Genomic DNA, 25,798 nt, shown 5'->3' with positions numbered 1-25,798 from the left:
ATTTCAGATTATAGTAACTAATGTGATTATTGAATTTACCATTTACAAACCGTATATTTAATTTCAGGTCCACAGGCACAAATAAAGAATTCTGCACATATTCAGAATTTGCAAATCTAAAATCAGAAGGATTTTCTTAACTCATTTCACACCCTAAACTGACTTGACCTTATGTTAGGCTATATATAGTCTTTAATAATCCTGTTTGGTGTGAATGTCATATATTTGCTGCAAATATATGGTTTGATAACAGGGTGCTACCACAGACCCCACTCGGGGTGTTACATAAAACACTGTGTATGCACCATGTTACATTTCTAAAACCTGAAAATTTTTGGATATAGAAACACATCTGGACAGAACTGTTTTGGTTAAGTGATTGCAGACCTGTGTTTATCTAATTTCTTTAATGAACAAGCTTCTTATCCTTGATTAAGTGAAGTAATAGTTATGAGAGAAGATAGAATACTAGAAAGTAAAATTGAAGGTTAAATCCTGAAATTAATTTAAAGGACCCAGATTTAGGCAAGATTTTAAAATGATGACTTAAATAAGGGCAATGTGGTAAATTATCCATAACTGTGCTGCCTATTTGAATTATAAGTAGGATCATGATGTACAAGTATTCTAATTGCATTTTCTCTTTTCCTTCTGCAGTTAGCAATACACAGGCAAAGGCCTACTTGCAAAGTGAAAAATTCTCCGTACTAAGAATTTAGATTAAGAATCCCACTCTTATTCAGCCATTACCCTAGTCACTTATACTCCTTGACCAGTTTCCTCAACCGTAAAATGAAATAAGTAATTTAGATTAATATAAGTCCTCTTCTGAATTTTAAAATGAAATGATTCTAAAATTTCATAACTTTCTGTTTATATCCTATGTTTTTATATTCTTATTCCATATGGTTCTAAAAATAGTACATGGTGCTATAATTTCCTTGAACTGTAAAAGATGAAATTCTGTTTGTTTTGAGAAAGAGGACCTTCTTGTACTAACCAATTTCTCTTGTAAACAGTGCAAGTTCCAGGGCCAGTAGAAAATCTGCAAGCTGTATCTACCTCACCTACCTCAGTTCTTATTACCTGGGAACCCCCTGCCTATGCAAATGGTCCAGTACAAGGTTACAGATTGTTCTGCACTGAAGTGTCCACGGGGAAGGAACAGGTAGGCAAGAGAATGGGCCCCACTCCTATCGCCTATCGGAGAAATTGCAGGAGATCTGCAGGCTCTTGATATAAACCAGTATCCAGCACATTCATTGGATAGCTGATCAGTTTTAAAGAAACTGTTATTGAAAATGTTAAGCAATCTCATTGAATTCGGGTGGTAAGAGAGGCAAATGGGCAATGAGATGAAGTCAATACAAAGGATGCAGAGTTTTTGTTTGAGTATATTGTGGTCTGGGCCAGTGTGACCACGTTTGAACGAGCCCATCTGGTTCTAGAAAAGTACTTGCATTTTCAGTCCTCATCCTACGGGATGATCAATCTTATTTTCAGCAACTTCCGTCAAATTGCTTTTTTCATTCTTTTTTCATTCATATGTTTGATGTTGTTTCTGTCTTCTCCCCACCATGGGACCATCACCTATCACTTCTTGTTGTTTTCAGAATTACTTTACTCCTGAAGACTACCTTCTATTTTGCTTCTAATCTGTGGTTACCACAGACATTGGAAAATAGACAAATTAGATTTTCATGTAAAGTAAGAGTAAATGAGTCTTAAGAGAGACACATGAAACTCAACTATTCTATTTTGTGACATATATATGACTACTGAGATGTTTACTTCCAGATTCTCAAGTTCATGTGGGAAAAGATACATAGACAAGTGGGTAGTTAAATAGGAAAGACCAGAAATGACCTTGGGATATTGAAGTTCTTATGATGTGTTGTGAAATTTGCCCATTATAGTGTGGTCTTCATGCTTCCACATACACTGCATGATAGATACTTTTCATTAAAATAAAATGTTTGCACTAGTTCTATTCAGAACAGTTCCAAGGTCCAAGTTATAGCATAAGAATTATTGAGATCCTCCTAAGTAATCATTCATTCCATTTTTTTTGTTGTTGTTTACTGCTCCCATGCTATTTAGCTCTTATTTTCACCTTTCTATTCTACCCTTTTCCTACACATTTTAGTGCTTCAATAATGCATTTTACCAATTCATTTAAATAAATTAAAAAATAGTGTCACCCAAGATAGAGTGTGAGGATCATTGGGAAGAGCTGTATAATGGATCTTCTGGAGTGAACTGGCTCTGATTTGCTCAGTGACCTTCACCTCCATTACCTCAATTCTACATCTGTGAACTGCTGAAAACAATTCCAACTTAACCTCACAGCATTTTGAGAGATAACAATTGTAGCAAAGTATCCATAACAATTGTAGCAAAGTATCCCTCAGTTTCCAGAATCTCAGGTATATTTCAGCACAAGAAGGAAGAATTCTATTGTATCTTGGTAAATTGTTCCATTTTGGGTCCAGGAGCAACTCTCCCTTCCCGTGGATTTACAAGCTGCCTTCTGCCTGTCAGGGTTTTGGTGTGGGCGTTAGTAGTGCACGCCATTCAGTGTATTGGGTGGTGTTAAACAAATTGGAACTTAATGACTGTAAAGATAGCATGGTGCTGTTTTAACTAGGGTCTACGGAGTGGTTTGGTCTTCAGTGGGGGAGTGTGTGTCACAATTTAGGTTTTATAACAACTCATAATAAGGCTAAAGTGTAGTTTTGTGAGTAAGAGTCTAACATCCAACTCACTGATTGCACAGAATGGCTGCCATTTCAGCTTTTACTTGTCTCCTGAATGACGGTTTTGGTGTTTTATGTCTGCAGAATATAGAGGTTGATGGACTATCTTATAAGCTGGAAGGCCTGAAAAAATTCACGGAATATAGTCTTCGATTCCTAGCTTACAATCGCTACGGACCAGGAGTATCTACTGATGACATAACTGTGGTTACGCTTTCTGATGGTAAGTTATAGACAGTGAAATTTGACTCACATAGTTGTTATAATAATGAAATAATATTGGATATATGTCATAGATTCCATGTTCAAGGTTTCCTAACTAAAACTTCATGGAGTATACTAGCATACATTAGAAATTTGGCTAATTCACTCAAACTATCTATTACAGTCAAATTTAAACTTTGAAAAGGTATACACTCTGAATCAGGATATCCTAATTAGTCATCTTCAAAGTGTGGCTGCTGCCTAAGAGCTCAGAGTCATTTCTTTGTGTGTGTTTCCCTTTATTCCTATAAATACAAACACATTTGTGCGTGTGTGTAGGCTAGTTTACATCAGCATCTTTCTTTTGTTTCCCCTTCTAAACAGTGGTAGATGGTTAAAAGTGTAAATGATGGACAGTCCTCCTACATATACCTCTTAATTTGAAAAAAATCATGAAGTTTTAGGCCAAATAATCCAGTATTGAAAGTATTAAAACTGAATATGAAAATTTATATTTTAGTTTTACCTTGCCTAACAAATGAAAGATGAGACATATTTTTAATGCCATAAAAAAGAGAAAGAAATCTTAATGAAGTAGATGAATTTGACAAAGCAGTAGCAGAGGAAACTAGGGATCTAAAAATGGATGATAATGAAAGGTTGGAAGTTTAATGAAAAGTGAAAATAAAGCACAGCAGAGCATATGATATGGGGCCAGTGACAATTCAGGCAGGTGCAGAAATGCAGAGATGTGACCTCCATGAATACTAAAAAGGCATCAAGCTATTTCTTTTCAGCAACGGTTTCCATGTTGGTATGTGTAATTCTATAAATTATTGATCTTTCGAATTTCAAAAAAATGACTTTAGTTTGTGATTCCTTGACTGATCCAACCTTGCTTCAATCTAGGAAAGCATCTGGGTGGATGTTTCATACAATATCAGTGAAATGAAGAAGGGCATGCATGTTATTAAGGATAGTGTAAAGAAGACACAGGAGTAATGTTCATTTGCAATTTCAATGTAAAATAATACTTTATATCTGACACCGCTTTGGTATAATTTTTAATGTAATTCTTAAGCCCATCCATCTGATTCTGTTATTGAAGACAGAACAGAATATTTATTGGCAGAATAAATTACTTCACAACTTATAATTATAAAAATAAAAGGAAAACAAATGAAAATGAATATTTTACATAATTTATGTAGATTTCATTCACACACTGAACTGTAATGCTGTGGCCTTATTCTCTACTTTGGTTTTAAATGTCATAAGTGAGAAAGATAGATTATTACTCATTAATCCAAGAATTATTATCTAGAAGTATTGCAACATTTAGGATTTAGAAAATGCCTGTCCTTAAATAAAAGGATTTCATGACTCTAATCCAACAAGCATCACTCTGCAAGGGACCCCGGCTTCCCTCTGTCAGATGCACTTGAGAGAGAACACATGAACTTCAGGGGACCCTACGGGTGGGTACTTCAACCTCGTCTGCTTTCATCTTTACAATAAACTCATCTCTTGTACTTCAATCTGATGTCCTCTTCTCTCTACTGAAACTATGCATGCTGAGGTCACATACAGATGAATTTAATTACAATTAACAGTCACCTGCTTCCCAGTTGTAAGTCACAAAGTCCTGTTCTCCTTGACTTTCTGGATGTTATACAAGGGAGATGTTGTGAAAATTAAATGTTTAATCCACATAAGCACCTAAAACATGGGCATGGCATATATTTAAATGTTTAATAAATGTTATCTATGCCAATGTCTCTTTTTCTCATTATTCTAAGTGTTCCTTAATATGAGGGATGATGTTATATTCATCTCTCTATCCCTCCTAACTCAGTAAATATTTATTGAATTAATCAGACAGTTCAGCCAAACCTGTACAAATGTTTGTAAGTATAGACTCATCTTTAGGACTTCCTCTTTGTGTCACTAACTTAACATATGATTATGTGTAAATATATATGTGTTATAGAGAGCATCAGATTTCCTATAAGGCCAGAGAAATTCTTACCATAAAGAATTTATGTTGGGACTATAGAAAAATTGAATAAAAGCAAAAATAAAATGCAAATAACTTTTTTTCTTAATTAATTATCCCCAAAGTATCCATGTTATGCTAAGATGCTTGTAAAGATTTTATTCTAAGGAGCTGTCATCTCTAATTTAGCTCTGTTTTAATTGTTTTTCTGGGAAGAAACACTTTTTTGTTCAGATTCCTCCACCTAGTATATCATTAGTTTACAGCGTTCCACTTCTTCGAACCGTTGGGATTGTAGAGCATCAATCCAGACAGCCTAATATTTAGTGTAGACTGTAAGTAGTTTTGCCAGTTTGTTCTTAAGCACTGTCTCTGGAACTAGTTGACATGAATAGGTTACTAACAGATTTTATGAATTAATTAACATTTATTGGTGTCCATGCCAACTTGCCCTGTGTTCAAAAGCAGAGGGACCAAATTTTATAGGCAAGCTTAGCTATAGGAATGTGCTTCTTACTGTTATCGCTAATATTTATTGAGTACTTATTAGTGCAAGGCCCTGCTCCACACACTTCACAACACTGTATTTTTCCCTACTTTACAGATGTCAAAACTAAGGTAGAGGTCACAAAAGCTAGTAAGCAGCAGAGCCAGGTCATATAAGCAAGTAAATGAGGGGGATTCAGTGTGGAAATATATTGTTTCTCTTATTCGATAATAAATGTCTCATATTAGATCCTTCAAGAAAAAAGCTCAGGGCTACATATAAATTCTTTCAATCCACAAATTATGTGTACAGGACAGCACACACTTGCTAAGGGGAGGAATTCAAGTGACTATATGTACGATTCATTTACAAGTTTGAGAACTTAATCTTCTCTACAGAATGCTTCAACACCATGTGCTTAAACCAGCATGCTCCACCACATTGAGAGGAGTTTCCAGACCAAATGCCTCTGATTGGCTTTAATGAACCTATTGTAATTGATAAATTACTTGACATTTCGAAGAGAAAAGCAATGAACTATGTCCTTCCCCTCTGCCTCATGAAACAAATAAAGAAAAGTCCCAATAGATAAATATGGATTCCACTCACTTCCACCAAGCATCTAATCCTATTTATCTATTTATTTGTAAATAGTACGGAAATTGATAGTAAGAAGAAGAGAATAATAACTAAAAATACTGTAGAAAAACATTGTCCATTTTTTTTTCTGACTGTGTAAGGCAAGAATAGCCAGTGTGCCATCAGTGAAAAGTAAGAGAAATTTATATTGTAAAAAAATAGGCAAAATTCATTAACACCGTTGTTACAAGTCCACCTTTGGGACTTGATGGCTTTAAATTCCTAATATGGAAAATTATCAAATTGTGGTAGTTTATTATTGTTCTTATATATTCTTGGCTTTCTGAAATGAGGAGTTAAATGCCATTTATAAATTTTCATTAAAGTGAGATTTAAGGGTTACATATCAACTAGCACAGTACCTAGAACAAAATGTATGATAAATTTAAATACCTTCTCTTTCCTCCAATATTCTGTGTTTTCATATTATTTAATTGGTCAAAAGTGTGTGTAATATGATTAGTAAAGTATAATATGATATAAATATTAGAATATCATATGAAACCTAAGCTAGAAATATTTTTCATCAGTAAGAAGTGATTTATTATCACCTAATATTAAGACATTATTCCCAGTCTTCGCTTTTAAAGAATATATTTTTCAGAAGCTGTGCAATTATATGATTTAGAACACAGCATTTTTTTTTTCAGTTTGTACCTGTTTTAATTTTTACTGCTTTACAAAGTGATTTGAATGTGGGTCATATTAAATTCTTCCTCATTGTGAGAACATCAGTTTTTTTTTAGTTCTTCTGATCACACAAATTATTTTTATTTCCAGACTATCTTTAATCTTTTCTTGGTACAGTCACTTTAGAAAACTTTGTATCTATTAAAACTTAACATATGTTTAACCCTCATAGGGGCTCCCCCACCACCAGTATTTCCACTCCTAGGTATAAATGAATGAAGGAAATGAGTGCAATTGTCCAGCAGAAGACACAGACTAAAATTTTCATAGCAGCTTTATTCTCATAACTCCAAACTAGAAATTGATCCAAATGCCATTCATCAGTAGAACAGATAAATATAAATTAGAATAATTGTACATTGTAATACTATGGAGCAACAAAACAAAACAAAAAACTATTGCTACATGCAACAATATGAATGGATCTCAAGAAGTAAGCGAAAGAAGCCAGCCTCTGGGAAAGAGAACACACAACTATGGTTTTGCTTTTAGTAAGCTCAAAATAAACTAATCTGTGGAGTTAGAGGTGATAATAAGTAGTGGTTACTATCAGAAAGATACTGACTAAGAAGGGACACAGTGAGCTTTCCAGGTTATTGAAAATGTTCTATATCTTGATCTAGGTGGTGTTTAAATGGGGATGTACACACACACACACACACACACACACACACACCACTTTATCCAGTCATACATTCAAGGTTTATGCACTTTCCTGTATGTTATACCTTAATTTAAAAAATAAAATTGCAAAATTATAAACTTTTTTTATTGTGACCAAATTTGTTGACCAAAACTCTAAATATGAAAAATATTTTATTGTAATCTTATAATCTTTCTATTAATTGATTCATTCAATATATATTTGCTGACTGTGCCCCATGTGCTTAACACACATCAGTATTGGGGATGCAGCATCAAAAGGACAAAAATCCTGGTTCCTGTGAAGATTATATTCTGTATTTGATAAGAAAACCATAGCAGAATTAAATTAAAAAATAAAGTCTATCTCCTAAATAATGAAATAGTTTTTGAAAGAATGCTGTTGACCTAATTCATGAAAAACAAGCTCTGATAAACATTTTACCACAAGTTACATTGCTAATAACCTTTATCAAGTACTAACAAAATAAGTGACTATAATTCCTATCATGTTTATCACTTATTCATCAAAGTCAAACAAAATGAGTGATTATAATTCCTATCATGTCCAGAAAGGTCCAGGAGCTAATATTTAAGTAAGTATCCATTTGTTCATTTAATTATTGAGTCAGTAAATATTAATTGAATGTCAGTTTGGAGGATTTAAAGATTAATCAGGCATATATCATGCCCTCATAGTGATTACTTCTGAGAAGGCAAAATCAGAGTAGGAGATAAATAAATTCAGGGTAAATATAAGCACCCCAGGAAAACATAGATTATTGTCCAAGTTCAAATTAAAAAAGAGGAACATAACAAAAATGGCCCTTAAATTTTTGAAGATGCTGAAAGCCTTTCTCCTCTATTAAATTTATCAATTTGTCATGAAAAAAGATAAGGAATACTCTGATTTATATATATTAAGCATTTACTGAATGCTACTTATATTACTGTTGTGGGACTGAATTATTTATTTATTTATTTATATGATTCATCCAAGACATCTAGAATAGTACTTGAGGTATTACAGTCATTCAGTGAATGGCTATCATTGAATTACTAACTTGATAGAATATTCACTTTTTGATATAGTAAATATCCATTAGAAGTATTATAAAGAAAGCTGTATATGTTCTTCCTCCTTCCATGAAGGATTGGAACAATCAAAATGCAAGTAAGAGAAGGAAAATACCTAGAAAACCCACGAAGAAAAATAAATTGCTCCTTTGTTAATAGAATTGGCTCACCAAATGCTCTCTGGTAACCTGCTTGCCTCTATGGCACAGAGATTTAATTACAAAGTGTGAGAAAAAGAAAAGGGATGTATTTCTTCTTTTCACTTTTTAAGGGATAATAAAGGTTGCATTTAAAAGGATTAAGCAACGAGAGTGACCGTTAGAATGACATATTTCATCATAAAACCGTGGAGGTCCTGAAATGCACAATATCTTAAGCCCTTAAACCACTCTAGGAAATCTCTCGTGTGTTTTTATTGGTTCCTCTGGGAAGGTTATCACCAGAAAGCTGTAATTAAACGGCAGTATTTAGTATCATGGCAGGTGCTTTTTGCCTAAGAGTTTTGGGGGCTCCCTAGATGGATAACTGGGCCACTAAGTGAGAAAAACAAATGCAGTCATTTTTCATCTCTCCAGGAAAATTTTGAAGTGCCACCTGGAATTACCTACCTAATTATTCTTATGAACAGTGAAAAAGACATGCTTTCTCTTTTCACAGAGGGTTGGAGTTTCTCTTTCGTGACTTTGGCAATAACGATCTCACCTTGTTTTATTTCTTCTAGTGCCAAGTGCCCCGCCTCAGAATGTCTCCCTGGAAGTAGTTAATTCAAGGGTGAGTTGTGGAAATGTTTACTACTTCGTCACCAATACATGTGTAACTTTCAATCACCCATCCACTGCTTGGGGTGGATGGTGGCTTCCATGTGAGGAAATGTTCCAGAACAACACAGTGAGTGGCATTAATCCCACATCTTCCACCACACTTGAATGGATTAAATGAAGGAGTTGTTTGCTTCTAGTACACTTGATTTTATAAATGTTATCATGATTAAAGGCTATTCCATCAGGTAACAAAGTTGTCTATTTACCTATACTTATCAGTACAGTAAGTCCCCCACATAACGAACATTCAAGTTGCGAACTTTCAAAGATGCGAACATGCCTCTGTGTGCCAGCTATTGTACTCTACTACTGTACTTTTCAGGGTACTGTACTGTAAGATTAAAAATGTGTTCTTTATTTTTTGTGTTTGTTTTTTTATGTATTATTTGTCTGAAAAGTATTATAAACCTATTACAGTATAGTACTATGTAGCCGATTGTGTTCGTTGGGTACCTAGGCTAACTTGGTTGGACTTACGAACAAATTGGACGTTTGAATGCGCTCTCAGAATGGAACTCGTTTGTATGTGGGGGACTTACTGTATAGGACATAATGTGCTAGATGGAACAATTGAATGTAGGAATGAAAAAAGTAATTACAAGAGGTGTGATAAAGAGAGACTTTGTTTCCTGGTAGATTTAATTTGAATTGAATATTTCATCCTCATTCCTCTTCTTCTCTTATAAATATAGACATGGAAGGCTGTTCTTGAGGTCTGATAAGATTATCTGTATGAAGCAGTATTAATCAGTGATTAATGTTTTACTGGCCTGAAAAGTTGATACAACTTTCAAAAGGGTTTAAATTAGGCTGGGTGTAGCTGAAGATAAGGAGTTAATGCCAGAATCAGTTTTCTAGAAATATCTCCTTTTTCAAGTGTGTCTCACTCAGCATTGGAAAGAAGAGAAAACCACACAGTAGAGGAAAGCAAAAGTAAGATTGGCCTGGCTTGCCTCTGTCATCATCTGGTTGTGTGTGCTTAGCGGAATAATTTCACTCTCCCTGGGTCTCAGTGAGGAGATTAGCCTAACCGGTCTCCAAGCTCTAGAAGACGACAGGAAAATCATATGTGTCTTAGAGAAAGTCATACTTTGATTTTTAATCCTAGCTTCCTCTTCTAGTAACTGTATACGATGTCAGAAAAGTTTCGAACCTCAGTAAACTTCAGTTTCTCTATATTCATACAGTGTGCATGTTAATCCCTCCCTTATTGATTTGTCATGAGGAAGTAGTAATATAGCATATGCAAAGGATCTAACTTAGCATCAGTAGCTATCACTTCACTCAATGTACAGTTTCTTGCCATATTTTGCAAAAGTCTCTGACGAAGCCATATTTTGTGATTTTGATCAGATTTACCTCTGTCCAATGAGTTTACCTTTTGGAGCTAGTGAAATGTCTCTAAAATGGTTATCCTCTTACAATTTTAGGCACTAATTGGATAAGAATGAATGAAACAAATTTAAACTTAGAAGGGAGAAAAATAAATGAACTAAGGGAAGAAAAATGAGCTAAAGGAAAATAATGAGAAATAGACATCACCCTAAAAATGACACTATTATTTACAACATTAAATATTTTACAGATGTGCTATTCTAGTTAACAGATTGCCAAACCAAAGTCAAGTAGATTCTTATAATTATTGTAGGTTGCTAATGAATGAAACTGGAAGACCATATTGTAGTTGCTCTTGTTTTAATGACTCATTTTTATTAGAGTTTCACCCGATTTACATCTTTCCTTCAGGACGGAACATAGAAATTGATATAAGCTATTTTGTGTGTGTATGCTCGTATCCCATAAAAAGTCTACTTTAGCAAAGGATGAATGTTTTCTTCTGGAATGTGAATAAGGCATTATTGAATGACCCTGGTTGCTGACTGTCTTTGAATATGAATTTATTACCCTCCTATAGGAGGGAATTCCTGGATTGCAAAATTGACTTTTTCAACTGATATATATATATATATATATATATATATATATATATATATATGCACACACACACACACACACACACATACACATAATCAAATATCACAGGCCATGCTCTTCTAAAATCTGCAGTGTTTGCAGCAACCAAATATTAACACCCCTGCTTCTATCTTCCTGAAATTATCTGTGTAATGTTGCACTACCAGAAAATTTAACTTGTTCATTAGCTTTTCAGAATGAATACAGCCGGCCCAAGCACTAGAAAGCTTCTTGCTCTCCTCTCCCTCCCTCTTTTATCTTCTTTCCTAGCTTTTCAGGCATTATAAATTATTTTTCTTGGATTGTTACCAAGAGGAAAGGAACTGGATGATCAAAGCACTGTTTTATCATTCCAGATATGTTGATGCAGAGAAAAACAATAATATGATATTTTTATATTTGTCTCGTTTGAAACAAAAGCTCTCAAATATACTAATATTTGCCCCAGATGATTACCATTTTAAGGAAAAAATTTGTAAAGAAAGAAACATTGTAGTTGAATAGTGTTGTATTCTTTTACACTAATAGAATTATGACTTTAATGTTATTCATTTACTTGAAATTTTTACTTAATATAGAAGGAGCAGTCATATTTTAAGTTCTTATTCTATATCATATCTGTAATTATGGAACATAATTGACCATTTTATTGACAGACAATGAGAAAATTTCTTGGCGTTTGCACACAGATGGCTAGGATTTCTGTCCATAGAACCGAGAAGTGAATACAAGATATAAAATTATCATTTATATATATATCTATAGATGTATATAGATATTTTTTTTGCGGTATGTGGGCCTCTGAAAAAGGCGCTGAAAAAAAAAAAAGGATTTTTTTTTTCAGTTAAGCTTTGACGGTTAAAGAAATAATTTATTTCTTTTTTTAATTAATTTTTTTATTGGAGTATAGTTGATTTACAATGTTGTGTTAGTTTCTGCTGTACAGCAAAGTGAATCAGTTATACATATACATACATATACAGGAAGGATTTTGACTGAGGTCTGTGTCTTCTGTCATTGGGCTAGTGATAATTCTCTTATCAACAGAAGTGACAGGGCTTCCCTGGTGGCGCAGTGGTTGAGTCCGCCTGCCGATGCAGGGGACACGGGTTCATGCCCCGGTCCGCGAAGATCCCACATGTCGCGGAGCGGCTGGGCCCGTGAGCCATGGCCGCTGAGCCTGCGCATCCGGAGCCTGTGCTCCGCAACGGGAGAGGCCACAACAGTGAGAGGCCCACGTACCGCGAAAAAAAAAAAGAGGGACAGCCAAGCAGATAGCTGAGTGAGGCTTTTGCATTTGATTCCCACCTGGTTTATTCACTTGGTAGCCACTGTGAGCAAAATTGTCAAAATAAGGAGAAGAGGAGAAACTGGAAGAAGTAAAAACAAAGAGCCAGTTGAATTATGATGTTAATTTGCAGGTCTTCTGTTTTTTTTGTGGGGGCATGCCTTGTTTTTTCTTTATTCTGTAATTGGGGTTGTCTTCTCTTGGCTGTGCAGAGAGCACTTACATTAACACTGTTTCCTGCTGTATGGCAACCTCACCTCTCTGAAACTGCACAGTTCGTGTAGGTGTTCTGGAACCACTTCTACTGTCACACCATGATTCTTATAAATGTTAATCTCCCTCTTTTGTGTTGTATAAAGGCCTTAGATAGCTCATGAAAAATATTTTTTTGTTTGCTCGTTTCTCTCTGAATCATCCTAAATCCTTCGTAAAATACACTTTGGCCACTGAGTTACTTGGAACTGGAGCTCTGAGTCCTCCGCTTACAAATGTGGTAGATTTCTCAAATTTAATGTAGAGAAGGAGGAGACATAGGAGAACTTAGATGATTGATTCCATGTAAAGATAAATTAGAAACTGGCATTTACAATAATATTTACACTCACAAACTTCACACAGTTATTTGTACTCAGTCATAATACACAGAACATTTTTTTTAACATTATTATTGGAGTATAATTGCTTTACAGTGGTGTTAGTTTCTGCTTTATAACAAAGTGAATCAGTTATACATATATCCCCATATCTCTTCCCTCTTGCATCTCCCTCCCTCCCACCCTCCCTATCCCACCTCTCTAGCTGGTCACAAAGCACCAAGCTGATCTCCCTATGCTATGTGACTGCTTCCCACTAGCTATCTATTTTACATTTGGTAGTGTATATATGTCCATGCCACTCTCTCACTTCATCCCAGCTTACCCTTCCTCCTTCTAGTGTCCTCAAGTCCATTCTCTAGTAGGTCTGCATCTTCATTACCATCTTGCCCTAGGTTCTTCATGACCATTTTTTTTTTTTTGAGATTCCATATATGTTAGCATACGGTATTTGTTTTTCTCTTTCTGACTTACTTCACTTTCTATGACAGACTCTAGTCCATCCACCTCACTACAAATAACTCAGTTCTGTTTCTTTTTATGGCTGAGTAATATTCCATTGTATATATGTGCCACATCTTCTTGAGCCATTCATCTGTTGACGGACACTTAGGTTGCTTCCATGTCCTGGCTATTGTAAATAGAGCTGCAATGCACATTGTGGTACATGACACTTTTTGAATGATGGCTTTCTCAGGGTATATGCCCAGTAGTGGGATTGCTGGGTCATATGGTAGTTCTATTTTTAGTTTTTTAAGGAACCTCCACACTGTTCTCCATAGTGGCTGTATCAATTTACATTCCTACCAACAGTGTATGAGGGTTCCCTTTTTTCCACACCCTCTCCAGCATTTATTTTTTCTAGATTTTTTCATTATGGCCATCCTGACAGGTGTGAGATGATATTGCACTGTACTTTTGATTTGCATTTCTCTAATGATTAGTGATGTTGAGTACCCTTTCACGCGTTTGTTGGCAATCTGTATATCTTCTTTGGAGAAATGTCTAGTTAGATCTTCTGTCCATTTTTGGATTGGGTTTTTTTTTTTTTTTGATATTGAGCTGCATGTGCTGCTTTTATATTTTGGAGATTAATCCTTTGTCAGTTGCTTCATTTGCAAATATTTTCTCCCATTCTGAGGGTTGTCTTTTGGTCTTGTTTATGGTTTCCTTTGCTGTGCAAAAGCTTTGAAGTTTCATTAGGTCCCATTTGTTTATTTTTGTTTTTATTTCTGTTTCTCTAGGAGATGGGTCAAAAAGGATCTTGCTGTGATTTATGTCACAGAGTGTTCTGCCTATGTTTTCCTCTAAGAGTTTGATAGTTTCTGGCCTTACATTTAGGTTTTCAATCCATTTTGAGTTTATTTTTGTGTATGGTGTTAGGGAGTGTTCTAATTTCATTCTTTTACATGTAGCTGTCCAGTTTCCCAGCACCACTTATTGAAGAGGCTGTCTTTTCTCCATTGTATATTCTTGCCTCATTTATCAAAAATAAAGTGACCATATGTGCATGGGTTTTATCTCTGGGCTTTCTTTCCTATTCCATTGATCTATATTTCTGTTTTTGTGCCAGTACCATACTGTCTTGATTACTGTAGCTTTGTAGTATAGGCTGAAGTCCGGGAGCCTGATTCCTCCAGCTCTGTTTTTCTTTCTCAGGATTGCTTTGGGTATTCGGGGTCTTTTGTGTTTGCATACAAATTGTGAATTTTTTTGTTCTAGTTCTGTGCAAAATGCCAGTGATAGTTTGATAGGGATTGCACTAAATCTGTAGATTACTTTGGGTACTATAGTCATTTACACAATGTTGATTCTTCCAATCCAAGAACATGATATATCTCTCCATCTATTTGTATCATCTTTAATTTATTTCATCAGAGTCTTATAATTTTCTGCATGCAGGTCTTTCGTCTCCTTAGGTAGGTTTATTCCTAGGTATTTTATTCTTTTTGTTGCAATGGCAAATGGGAGTGTTTTCTTAATTTCACTTGCAGATTTTCCATAATTAGTGTATAGGAAAGCAAGAGATTTCTGTGCACTAATGTTGTATCCTGCAACTTTACCGAATTCATTTATTAGGTCTAGTAGTTTTCTGGTAGCATCTTTAGGATTCTCTATGTAGAGTATCATGTCATCTGAAAACAGTGACAACGTTACTTCTTCTTTTCCAATTTGGATTCCTTTTATTTCTTTTTCTGCTCTGATTGCTGTGGCTAAAACTTCCAAAACTATGTTGAATAAGGGTGGTGAGAGTGGGCAACCTTGTCTTGTTCCTGATCTTAGTGGAAATGGTTTCAGTTTTTCACCTTAGAGGACGATGTTGGCTGTGGGTTTGTCATATATGGCCTTTATTATTTTGAGGTAAGTTCCCTCTATGCCTACTTTCTGGAGGGCGTTTTTTCATAAATGGGTGTTGAATTTTGTCGAAAGTTTTCTCTGCATCTAGTGAGATGATCATGTGCTTTTTCTCCTTCAGTTTGTTAATATGGTGTATCACATTGATTGATTTGCGTATATTGAAGAATCCTTGCATTCCTGGGATAAACCCCACTGGATCATGGTGTATGATCCTTTTAATGTGCTGTTGGATTCTGTTTGCTAGTATTTTGTTGAGGATTTTTGCATCTGTGTTCATCAGTGATATTGGTCTGTACTTGTCTTTTTTTGTGACATGTTTGTCTGGTTTTCGTATCAGGGTGATGGTGGCCTCCTAGAAGGAGTTTGAGTGTTCCTCCCTCTGCTATATTTTAGAAGAGTTTGTGAAGGATAGGTGTTAGCTCTTCTCTAAATGTTTGATAGAATTTGCCTGTGAAGCCATCTAGTCCTGGGCTTTTCTTTGTTGGAAGATTTTAAATCACAGTTTCAATTTCATTACTTGTGATTGGTCTGTTCACATTTTCTATTTCTTCCTGGTTCAGTCTCAGAAGGTTGTGCATTTCTAAGAATTTGTCCATTTCTTCCAGGTTGTCCATTTTATTGGCATTTAGTTGCTTGTAGTAATCTCTCATGATCCTTTGTATTTCTGCAGTGTCAGTTGTTACTTTTCCTTTTTCATTTCTAATTCTATTGATTTGAGTCTTCTCCCATTTTTTCTTGGTGAGTCTGGCTAATGTTTTATCAATTTTATTTGTCTTCTCAAAGAACCAGCTTTTACTTTTATTGATCTTTGCTGTCGTTTCCTTCATTTCTTTTTCATTTATTTCTGATCTGACCTTTATGACTTCTTTCCTTCTGCTAACTTTGGGGATTTTTTTGTTTTTCTTTCTCTAATTGATTTAGGTGTAAGGTTAGGTTGTTTATTTGAGATGTTTCTTGTTTCTTAATGTAGGATTGTATTCCTATAAACTTCCCTGTTAGAACTGCTTTTGCTGCATCCCATAGGTTTTGGGTCATTGTGTTTTCATTTTCATTTGTTTCTAGGTATTTTTTTTATATCTTCTTTGATTTCTTCGGTGATCTCTTGGTTATTAAGTAGTGTATTGTTTAGCTAACTCCATGTGTTTGCATTTTTTACAGATTTTTTTCCTGTAATTGTTATCTAGTCTCATAGCATTGTGGTCCAAAAAGATACTTGATACGATTTCAGTTTTCTAAAATTTACCAAGGCTTGATTTGTGACCCAAGGTATGATCTATCCTGGAGAATCTTCCGTGAGCACTTGAGAACAAAGTGTATTCTGCTGTTTTTGGACGGAATGTCCTATAAATATCTATTAGGTCCATCTCGTTTAATGTATCATTTAAAGCTTGTGTTTCCTTATTTATTTTCATTTTGGATGATCTGTCCATTGGTTAAAGTGGGGTGTTAAAGTCCCCTGGTATGATTGTGTTACTGTAGAGTTCCTCTTTTATGGCTGTTAGTATTTGCCTTATGTATTGAGGTGCTCTTATGTTGGGTACATAAACATTTACAATTGTTATAACTTCTTCTTGGATTGATCCCTTGATCTTTATGTAGTGTCCTTCTTTGTCTCTTGTAATAGTCTTTGTTTTAACGTCTATTTTGCCTGATATGAGAATTGCTACTCCAGCTTTCTTTTGATTTCCATTTGCATGGAATATCTTTTTCCATCCCCTCACTTTCAGTCTGTATGCGTCCCTAGGTCTGAAGTTGGTCTCTTGTAGACAGCATATATATGAGTCTTGTTTTTGTATCCATTCAGCCAGTCTATGTCTTTTGGTTGGAGCATTTAATCCATTTACATTTAAGGTAATTATCAGTATGTATGTTCCTATTACTATTTTCTTAATTGTTTTGGGTTTGTTATTGTAGGTCTCTTCCTTCTCTTGTGTTTCCTGCCTAGAGAAGTTCCCTTAGCATTTGTTGTAAAGCTGGTTTGGTTGTGCTGAATTCTCTTAGCTTTTGCTTGTCTGTAAAGGTTCTAATTTCTCCATCAAATCTGAATGAGATCCTTGCTGGGTAGAGTAATCTTGGTTGTAGGTTTTTCACTTGCATCACTTTAAATATGTCCTGCCACTCCCTTCTGGGTTGCAGAGTTGCTGCTGAAAGATCAGCTGTTAACCTTATGGGGATTCCGTTGTATGTTAGTTGTTGTTTTTTCCTTGCTGCTTTTAATATTTTTTCTTTGTATTTAATTTTTGATAGTTTGATTATTATGTGTCTTCATGTGCTTCTCCTTGGATTTATCCTATATGGGATTCCCTGTGCTCCCTTGACTTGATTAACTATTTCCTTTCCCATATTAGGGAAGTTTTCATCTATAATCTCTTCAAATATTTTTTCAGTCCCTTTCTTTTCCTCTTCTTCTTCTGGGACCCCTATAATTCTATTGTTGGTGTGTTTAATATCCCAGAGGTCTCTGAGACTGTCCTCAGTTCTTTTCATTCTTTTTTCTTTATTTTGCTCTGCAGTAATTATGTCCACTGTTTTATCTTCCAGGTCACTTATCTGTTCTTCTGCCTCAGTTATTCTGCTATTGATCCCTTCTAGAGAATTTTTAATTTCATTTATTGTGTTGTTCATCACTGTTTGTTTGGTCTTTAGTTCTTCTAGGTCCTTGTTAAACATTTCTTGTATTTTCTCCATTGTATTTCCAAGATTTTGGATCATCTTTACTGTCAATATTCTGAATTCTTTTTCAAGTAGACTGCCTATTTCCTGTTCATTTGTTAGGTCTGGTGGGTTTTTACCTTGCTCCTTCATCTGCTGTGTGTTTCTTTGTCTTCTCATTTTGCTAACTTATTGTGTTTGGGGTATCCTTTTCGCAGGCTGCAGGTTCATAGTTCCCATTGTTTTTGGTGTCCGCCCCCAGTGGCTAAGGTTGGCTCAGTTGGTTGTGTAGGCTTTGTGGTGGAGAGGAGTAGTGTCTCTGTTCTGGTGGATGAGGCTGGATCTTGTCTTTCTGTTGGGCAGGTTCATGTCTGCTGGTGTGTTTTTGGGTGTCTGTGACCTTATTATGATTTTAGGCATCCTCTCTGCTAGTGGGTGGGGTTGTGTTCCTATCTAGTTGTTTGGCACAGAATGTCCAGCACTGTAGCTTGTGGGTCATTGAGTGGAGCTGGGTCTTGGCATTGAAATGGAGATCCCTGGGAGATTTTCTCCATTTGAGGTTACATGGATCTGGGAGGTCTTTGGAGGACCAGTGTCCTGAACTTGGCTCTCCCACCTCAAAGGCATAGCCCTGATGCTTGGCTGGAGCACCAAGAGCCTTTTGGGAGGTCTGAGGTCTTCTGCCTGCATTCAGTAGGTTTTCTGTATGAGTTGTTCCACATGTAGATGTATTTCTGATGTGTTTATGGGAAGGAAGGTGATCTCCACGTCTTACTCTTCTGCCATCTTGAAGCTCCTCCTCTGTACTCACTCTGGCACAAGGTGGCCACCCCTGGTTTCACATGAACATGATCTCAGGCACAAAGCTCCTTGTTTTTCTGTTTTGTCTTTAAGTTAGTTGTTGAAACAACTGGCCCGCCGTCCCGAGGACTGTTGTGGCTTTGGCTGGTGGGACCCCTCCAGAGCTGGCACCCTCAGTGAGGCCGCCCTCCCCTCGGGCTCCGGGGCAGTTCCCTGATGGCGGAGGGAAGAGACCCTGAGCTAGCTAATACACAGAAAATTTCTGCTCGAATATAGTGTCTTGAATTCAATTCAAGTAGGTACAGATCTCTTGTATTGTTTTTTTTTTTTTAAGTTATTGATTCTGTGATTGATTCATTATATAACTGTTCTTTGAGCATAGATAATGTCCAGGAAACAATGAATGAAAGTGTTTTGGGAAGGGTGAGAAGGTAGGAGCATAATTATAAGGAAAGGAATGTTTCCTGATAATACTTATAGTCTAATCTTTCTTTTTTTTGTCTAGAATTTGTAGGCTAGACTAGATATGTTTTAAATTGTATTAAAGTAAGACAACATGTAATAATTCATGAGACTCCCTCAAAAATAAAACTGTGTCTGTAATTTGGATAGAACCCATCTTCAGATAGCTGCTATCCTACTTACTTTTTTAAAAAATACATTTTTTTAATTGGGATAAAACATACATAACATAAAATTTACCATTTTAACCATTTTTAAATGTACAGTTTATAGGCATAGGTACATTCACATTGTTGTCCAACCATCACCATTCATTTTCAGAACTCTTTTCATCTTCTCATCTTCATTGTACCCATTGTATAATAATACTCCATTCCTCCCCTTCCTCCAGGCCCTGGCAATGATCATTATACTTTCTGTTTCCTGACATATTTTTTTTTTTTTTTTTTTTTTTGCTGTACGCGGGCCTCTCACTGTTGTGGCCTCTCCCGTTGCGGAGCACAGGCTCCGGACGCACAGGCTCAGCGGCCATGGCTCACGGGCCCAGCCGCTCCGCGGCATGTGGGATCTTCCCGGACCGGGGCATGAACCTGTGTCCCCTGCATCGGCAGGCGGACTCTCAACCACTGCGCCACCAGGGAAGCCCTCCTGACATATTTTATAAAAGAGTGAGGACACCATTTCACAGAAAAATTTATTATTGCCTTTTCAATTTATCTTAATAGAGAAATAAAACACTTTTAAAACATTAGGTCTTCCCTTTCACAGGGAAACGAAGGATTTAATGAACTGTAGTGGTTAAGAATATAGGAAGATGCTTTAACTGGCTGGGAAGAAACTCCTCCCTTCCCATTATTGATACTGCTTTCAGAATACTTCTGTTCCAAAGTCCCACACTGATGTACTATTTTGTTTTTTTAATCTACTGATAAGCCATCTGTCGTAGTTAACAATAAAGAACCAGAAATATATGCATGAGATTATTCTGGAGTAACTTTGGGAAACATAATTTTGGTCACCAGCATGAGTTTTATATCCCATTATAATTTAGATCAGAGCTCCTAGCCAGTGGTTAAATTGATCCTTTGATTTATTTTTGAAGTTCCAGTAAGTCAGCAGTTTTCATCTTTTTTAGTGAAAACACAATAAATGGATAAACTCTGAATGAGAAGGATATTAAGACAGTAAAAAAATTTGGATAACCAATTTTTAAATAAGATAAATTTATCATGCCATTTAAATACATTCTGCAAATAAGTTGAAGAGAATACTCTGGAAATTCTCAGCATATCTTTATATCATACCATCACTCATTTTCTTAGATACTTATCTCATGGTACTTTTCCAAGCAATGATATTTTTTAAAGTGTGAGAAAAATAAATCCCCTATTGAAGATACAAAAGACTGTGAAAAGCATTTGTCTAGTTCTGCTTTTCCCAAATGATTTCTTTCTACAAAAACATTTTGTAGTAAATACTATCTTTAAAACTTTTTAAGTCTCTTACTTTAGCATCACAATATACATTCCAAACCAGAACAACATACTCCATAAATTGAGTAACCGCATCCCCTACATTGTTACCTGAATTAATTTGAAGTAAAAATATAAATTGAGTTAGTGAAAGAAGAAAAATTTATGAAGAGCTAGAAGTAAATCTAGGAACAGTCTTTATAAAGTGCCTATGTACGTAACTAAAGAATAGGGAATTAAGAACCAGCGAAGGTGTCTATTACATGATTCAAATAAGTTAGAGACATGATTAAATCTCCATGTCTATATGAAACTTTATAATGTAAACAGGGTAGAAAAACATTTTCTAGAAGTTCTCATCTTCATACTTCAAATACTTAAGTACATCATTTTTTGCTATTGTGTGTTTTGAGGTTATTATATTTTGCTCTTTCCAAATGTATTCTAATCACTGCCACTTAGTATACCTGCACAAAGGCTATGAGAAAGAGTCTAAATTATGTGATAGACTACCATTCTCTTTGGAGTTCTAGTCCTACTTTAATATCACCTTGTAATATGTACTTCATCACACAGATTTCCGATGGATCCAATTCTGGTTGGCTCTGAAGGCAAAGCTCAAGCCATACATTTTTGAAAAGTGGTAGGTTTAATAATGGGCTTAAATTAAATGAACCTAGGTCTAGTGATAAGGTCTCTGATTTTAATTTAGTTCGTGGAAGTTGCCCTTATAGTTGGAATGGTTGATTAGTTAGAGGACATGAAGAGATTCAGTCCTACCAGTAGGTAAAAGCAGTTGCTAACTATGTGATTTGATTTAAGAGATGTTGAAATATTCATTTAATTCACTAGTTTAGCTTAAAATGTTATTTATCTTACAAGACAACTGTTGAAAAACAAATCTTTCATCTGAAAGATGTAAGATATTAGCATGAATCATTGTCATTAACATTCTTGACACATATTTAAGGAGCACCTAATTATAACTATAACAACAATAATAATGACAGTAACTTTTTCAGCAGGTGTTTTGTGGCTGGCAGTGTGCTAAGTAATGAAAGCCCTATTTACTCCTTATAACAACACTATAAGTATTATTTGTTAAACCAGTGATTACTGAGTTTATTGCTGGAAAAGCTACAATGAAGGCAATCAAATGTCCTTCTAAGTTAAGCACAGGGATATGATACAGAGGGAGCTAATTTAAATCAGATTGTCAGGGCAGGGCCTTTTAAGAAGATGACATGAGCTGAGACAAGAATATGAAAAAGGGCCAGTTTTGTCACACTTAAAATAAGTCATCCCAAGTAAAGCTAACAACTAGTGCAAAAACCTTGAGGAGGGACCCATGTGTGCATGATTGTGAACTTGAAATAATAGCAGTATGAGTGGATTATAGATCCCTGGGTCAGAGCTAGATCATAGGGGCTTTATAGGGCATGGTAAACACTGGGATTCATTTTGTGGACAATGAAAAGGGTTTTGAAAGGGGAATAATTTCATTCAACTTTTTAAAAGATCAAATTGGCTGCTGTGAGGAAAATTATTGGGGATAGGGCAGAGTGGAAGCCAGGAGACCAGTGAGGATACAGTTGAGTGATCTATATAAGATGGTTGTAGTTGAAACCTGGGAGTCATTAGAGCAGATGAAGAGAGAAGTGGAAAAAATCATATGTGTTGTATCTGGAGCCAAGAAGATTGGCTAGTGGATTGCATTAAACACACACACACACAGACACACAGACACACACACACAAGGGAAAGAGAAGAATCAAGGACAGAGACTAGATTTTTGCTACAGAAAAATGAGTGAATTGTGGAGTTGTTTAATGAGATAAGGATGATTGGAGAAAAAAATTAGTTTAGAGAGAATGATCAATTAGTTTTTGGACGTGTTGAATTTGAGATAACTATTAGACATATGATTAGGGATGTCAGTCATGTAGGTATATAAGACTAGAGGTCTGATGACTGGCCAAGAGATAGATATTTAGGAGTCACTGTCATGTTGATGACATGAAGGGAGAGATGATAGTTGGAAAAAATATAGATCTTGGGAACACTACACATTTAGAGTTTGGAGAGATGAGAAGGAACAAGAGTGGTAGGAAAAAACAGGTTTAGTGTTTACAGAGGTCAAGGGGGTAGAGTGGATGCTGTTAACTATGTCACGTGCTGATGAAAGATATAGTAGAATAACAGCAGCAAAGTGACCGCCATGGGAGGGAGCGTGATGATGGAGGGGAAGTTGGGGGATTGCGTAGACTGACTGTAGATGATGTTTTTGAGAAATTTTGCTCTGAATTGAAGCAAAGAAATGGATAGTAAAACTTTAGGAGGTGGTAGGCTTGAGGGATGTTTTACTGTTTGTTCATTGTTTGTTTTTGAACATGAGTGATACTGCAACTTTTAGGAATAATGCAGTACAAAGGGAGTGATTCATGATGCAGAAGAGAGAATAGAAACTTGCAATAGTGCAAGCCTTTGAGTAGGCAAAACAGCAGAGGATACTTCAATCTTGGTAAGATGAGCAAAGATGGAGGGAGTGGGTGTGGATGCAGATGTGTCAGTCAGTTTGGAGCTGGGAAGATGAGAAGTGTGAGAAAAGATCATCACCAGAGTGTAATGGCTTGGAGAATGAAGTATTGAGGGTTTGAAAAGAGGGGGATAGATGAACAATAGTTATTCCAGATTATAGAAAGAGATCATAATGTATGTCAGCGGTGTGGAGTGACCATTTGAGATTTGATGTCATGAATTTAAAGTGAAACTGGCCAACACAATTGTGTTTGTTTTTCTTTCCATGGCTGGTTGCTTGGTTGCTGGCCTGGGGTAGGGAGAAGGTTTTCTTTTATTCTGTTCAGAGTTTGCCAAAGGAGAAGGGGTGGAGTTATCAGGTTTGACAAGGGAGTGATTAAAAAGAAGACCCACGGAATCTAAACTAATGAAAAAAAGGAGGGTATGGTTGGGGTGGGGGCATGTTGCATAATGAAAAAGTGATAAGGTCATTTGTATAATTACCCTCATTTTACCAAGGAGACCACTGATGCTTAGAGAGACCAGGTAATGGGCCCCACTGCCCCACAGAGAAGAAGTGGCAGCACTGGGATTCGAACCTAGGTTAGGGTTGTTGGTCATTTGGCCATTTGGCCACATTGTCTCCAAATTATAGGGTCTTATGAGGTAAAGGGTACAAAGCAGAATTCAAAATAAGCTTTGTCTTCAAGTGTTTCAAGTTCTCAGTGGAAATAGTTCCCAGGCAGAAGGTAAGTTCTAGATCAGCAGCTAGGAGATGGATTCAACCATCCAATGGAACTCTGTGGAACGCATAGGAAGAGATTGGGTGTAAATGCTGAGAAAGCAGAGCTAAGAAGGGGATTTTAAAAAGAAAAACACATTTCCTTGACTTCCCAGTTTTTCCTGGAGGGAATCTACAGTTAAGCTTCTGTATCTCACAACGATGTATTTCTCTCTGATGAGCCTAAAAAACACTTCAGAGGAGCTGCAGTTTGTTAAGTGAACAAACCTGACACCTCAACAAATTTTATTAAGCAATCTTAAAAACTTATGGCATTTCCAAATGTAATTCTGGTTTTTCCTCAATTCCAAGTTCTAGAATATTTTCTTATTGAATGTTTGAAAGGGAAAAATTGAGATCACAGAGAAGAGCTTTACCTTAGCCCTCACGGTTTGTTGGCAGTAAAATAAAACCTGTAATTGATCAGCAGCTGTGGTCTGGAACAATTCGGAAATGTGTGTTAGATTTAGAGAAAATGCAAATCAGAGCACTGGGCATACATTTCATTGGCAAACATTGTAAATTTAAATAATAAGCAAAACTAAATCAAATGGGCATAACTTAGATAAATATAGAGCAAATGTTGCCAGGTAATAGTGCAACGGTCTAAATAAGAGTAGTATTTTAAGGTATAGCTGCTTTAGCAACCGACATAAACCTAATGTATCTTTCCCCTGAGGTCATTTTAGTTTAATCTCATTAAAAAACCCTCTAACATTATGCAATTGGAATATATACTCCCAGTAACATTCAACATTGAAATCTACTTATTTCATTTATTATGTTGCTCTTTCACATAGAAAATGGTAGCCTTCGTTAGTTTCCTAAAGTTGTCAAAAATATCACTCAGTCCACTGGAAAACTATGTGAAATTGATAGTTTCTAAGAGCGTCATCTTCATGATTCCTGAACATTTTATAGAAAGTACGCTACATATTGAATACAAGTGAATGTTTCAAATACATTGAAAAGTATGTAATGCTAAGTTAAAAAGTATTGACGAACAATTTTGTATTTTCAGAAAATTAACTTGAGATCATTTGACATATCTAATCTTAATGGAACCGGGAGAAATTACTTGTGTCTCCTACAAATAACTCTGTTCCGAGAGAAACGATAAGAAATTTTGGGGTTTTTTTTTTTTTGTGTAGTAACTCAAGTTCCTCCTACTTAAACATTTCTCATCTTTCAGAGAAATCTATTTGACAGACTGTTTTATGTTTTAGCTGAGAGGCAGTAGCTATTAACTAGATCATTGTCTATTTTTACATGGGTAATGTTGAAGACACTCAAAAAGGATTTATTTGTGAAGAAATGTTTCGTACTGACTTTAAACAATATGCATCCTTTACAAATAGAAGCCGACCATAGATTTTTATCTTTTATGCATAGATGAGTCTAAATGTTGCAAAGAATATATATATGTATATGTCCATGGCAGTAGTATCAACATCTATTTCTCCAGAGATGTATATTTCAATATTTCCACGTTGAGTTTTCTTTTTTGTACTTCAAAGAAAGAAAAAAGCATATTTGTGTTTCATCTGAGTGCTAATCAAATCAAATTGAAATCAAATATCATGGTACT

The 25,798-nt window shown here is 35.7% G+C and overlaps 1 protein-coding gene across 1 annotated transcript in view; it reads left to right on the top strand.

Annotated features, from left to right (window-relative positions):
* Positions 1–25,798, top strand: part of DCC (DCC netrin 1 receptor) — a 771,692-nt gene that overhangs the window by 443,960 nt on the left and 301,934 nt on the right. Inside the window, exons 10-12 of the mRNA XM_065889420.1 lie at positions 1,020–1,168; positions 2,841–2,979; positions 9,213–9,262. Coding sequence (XP_065745492.1) covers positions 1,020–1,168; positions 2,841–2,979; positions 9,213–9,262 — 338 coding nt within the window. The remainder of the gene's footprint in view (positions 1–1,019; positions 1,169–2,840; positions 2,980–9,212; positions 9,263–25,798) is intronic.

Source organism: Phocoena phocoena, chromosome 13, assembly GCF_963924675.1.
Source record: "Phocoena phocoena chromosome 13, mPhoPho1.1, whole genome shotgun sequence".
NCBI lineage: Eukaryota > Metazoa > Chordata > Mammalia > Artiodactyla > Phocoenidae > Phocoena > Phocoena phocoena.
This window is presented reverse-complemented; position numbering and strand designations above follow the sequence as displayed.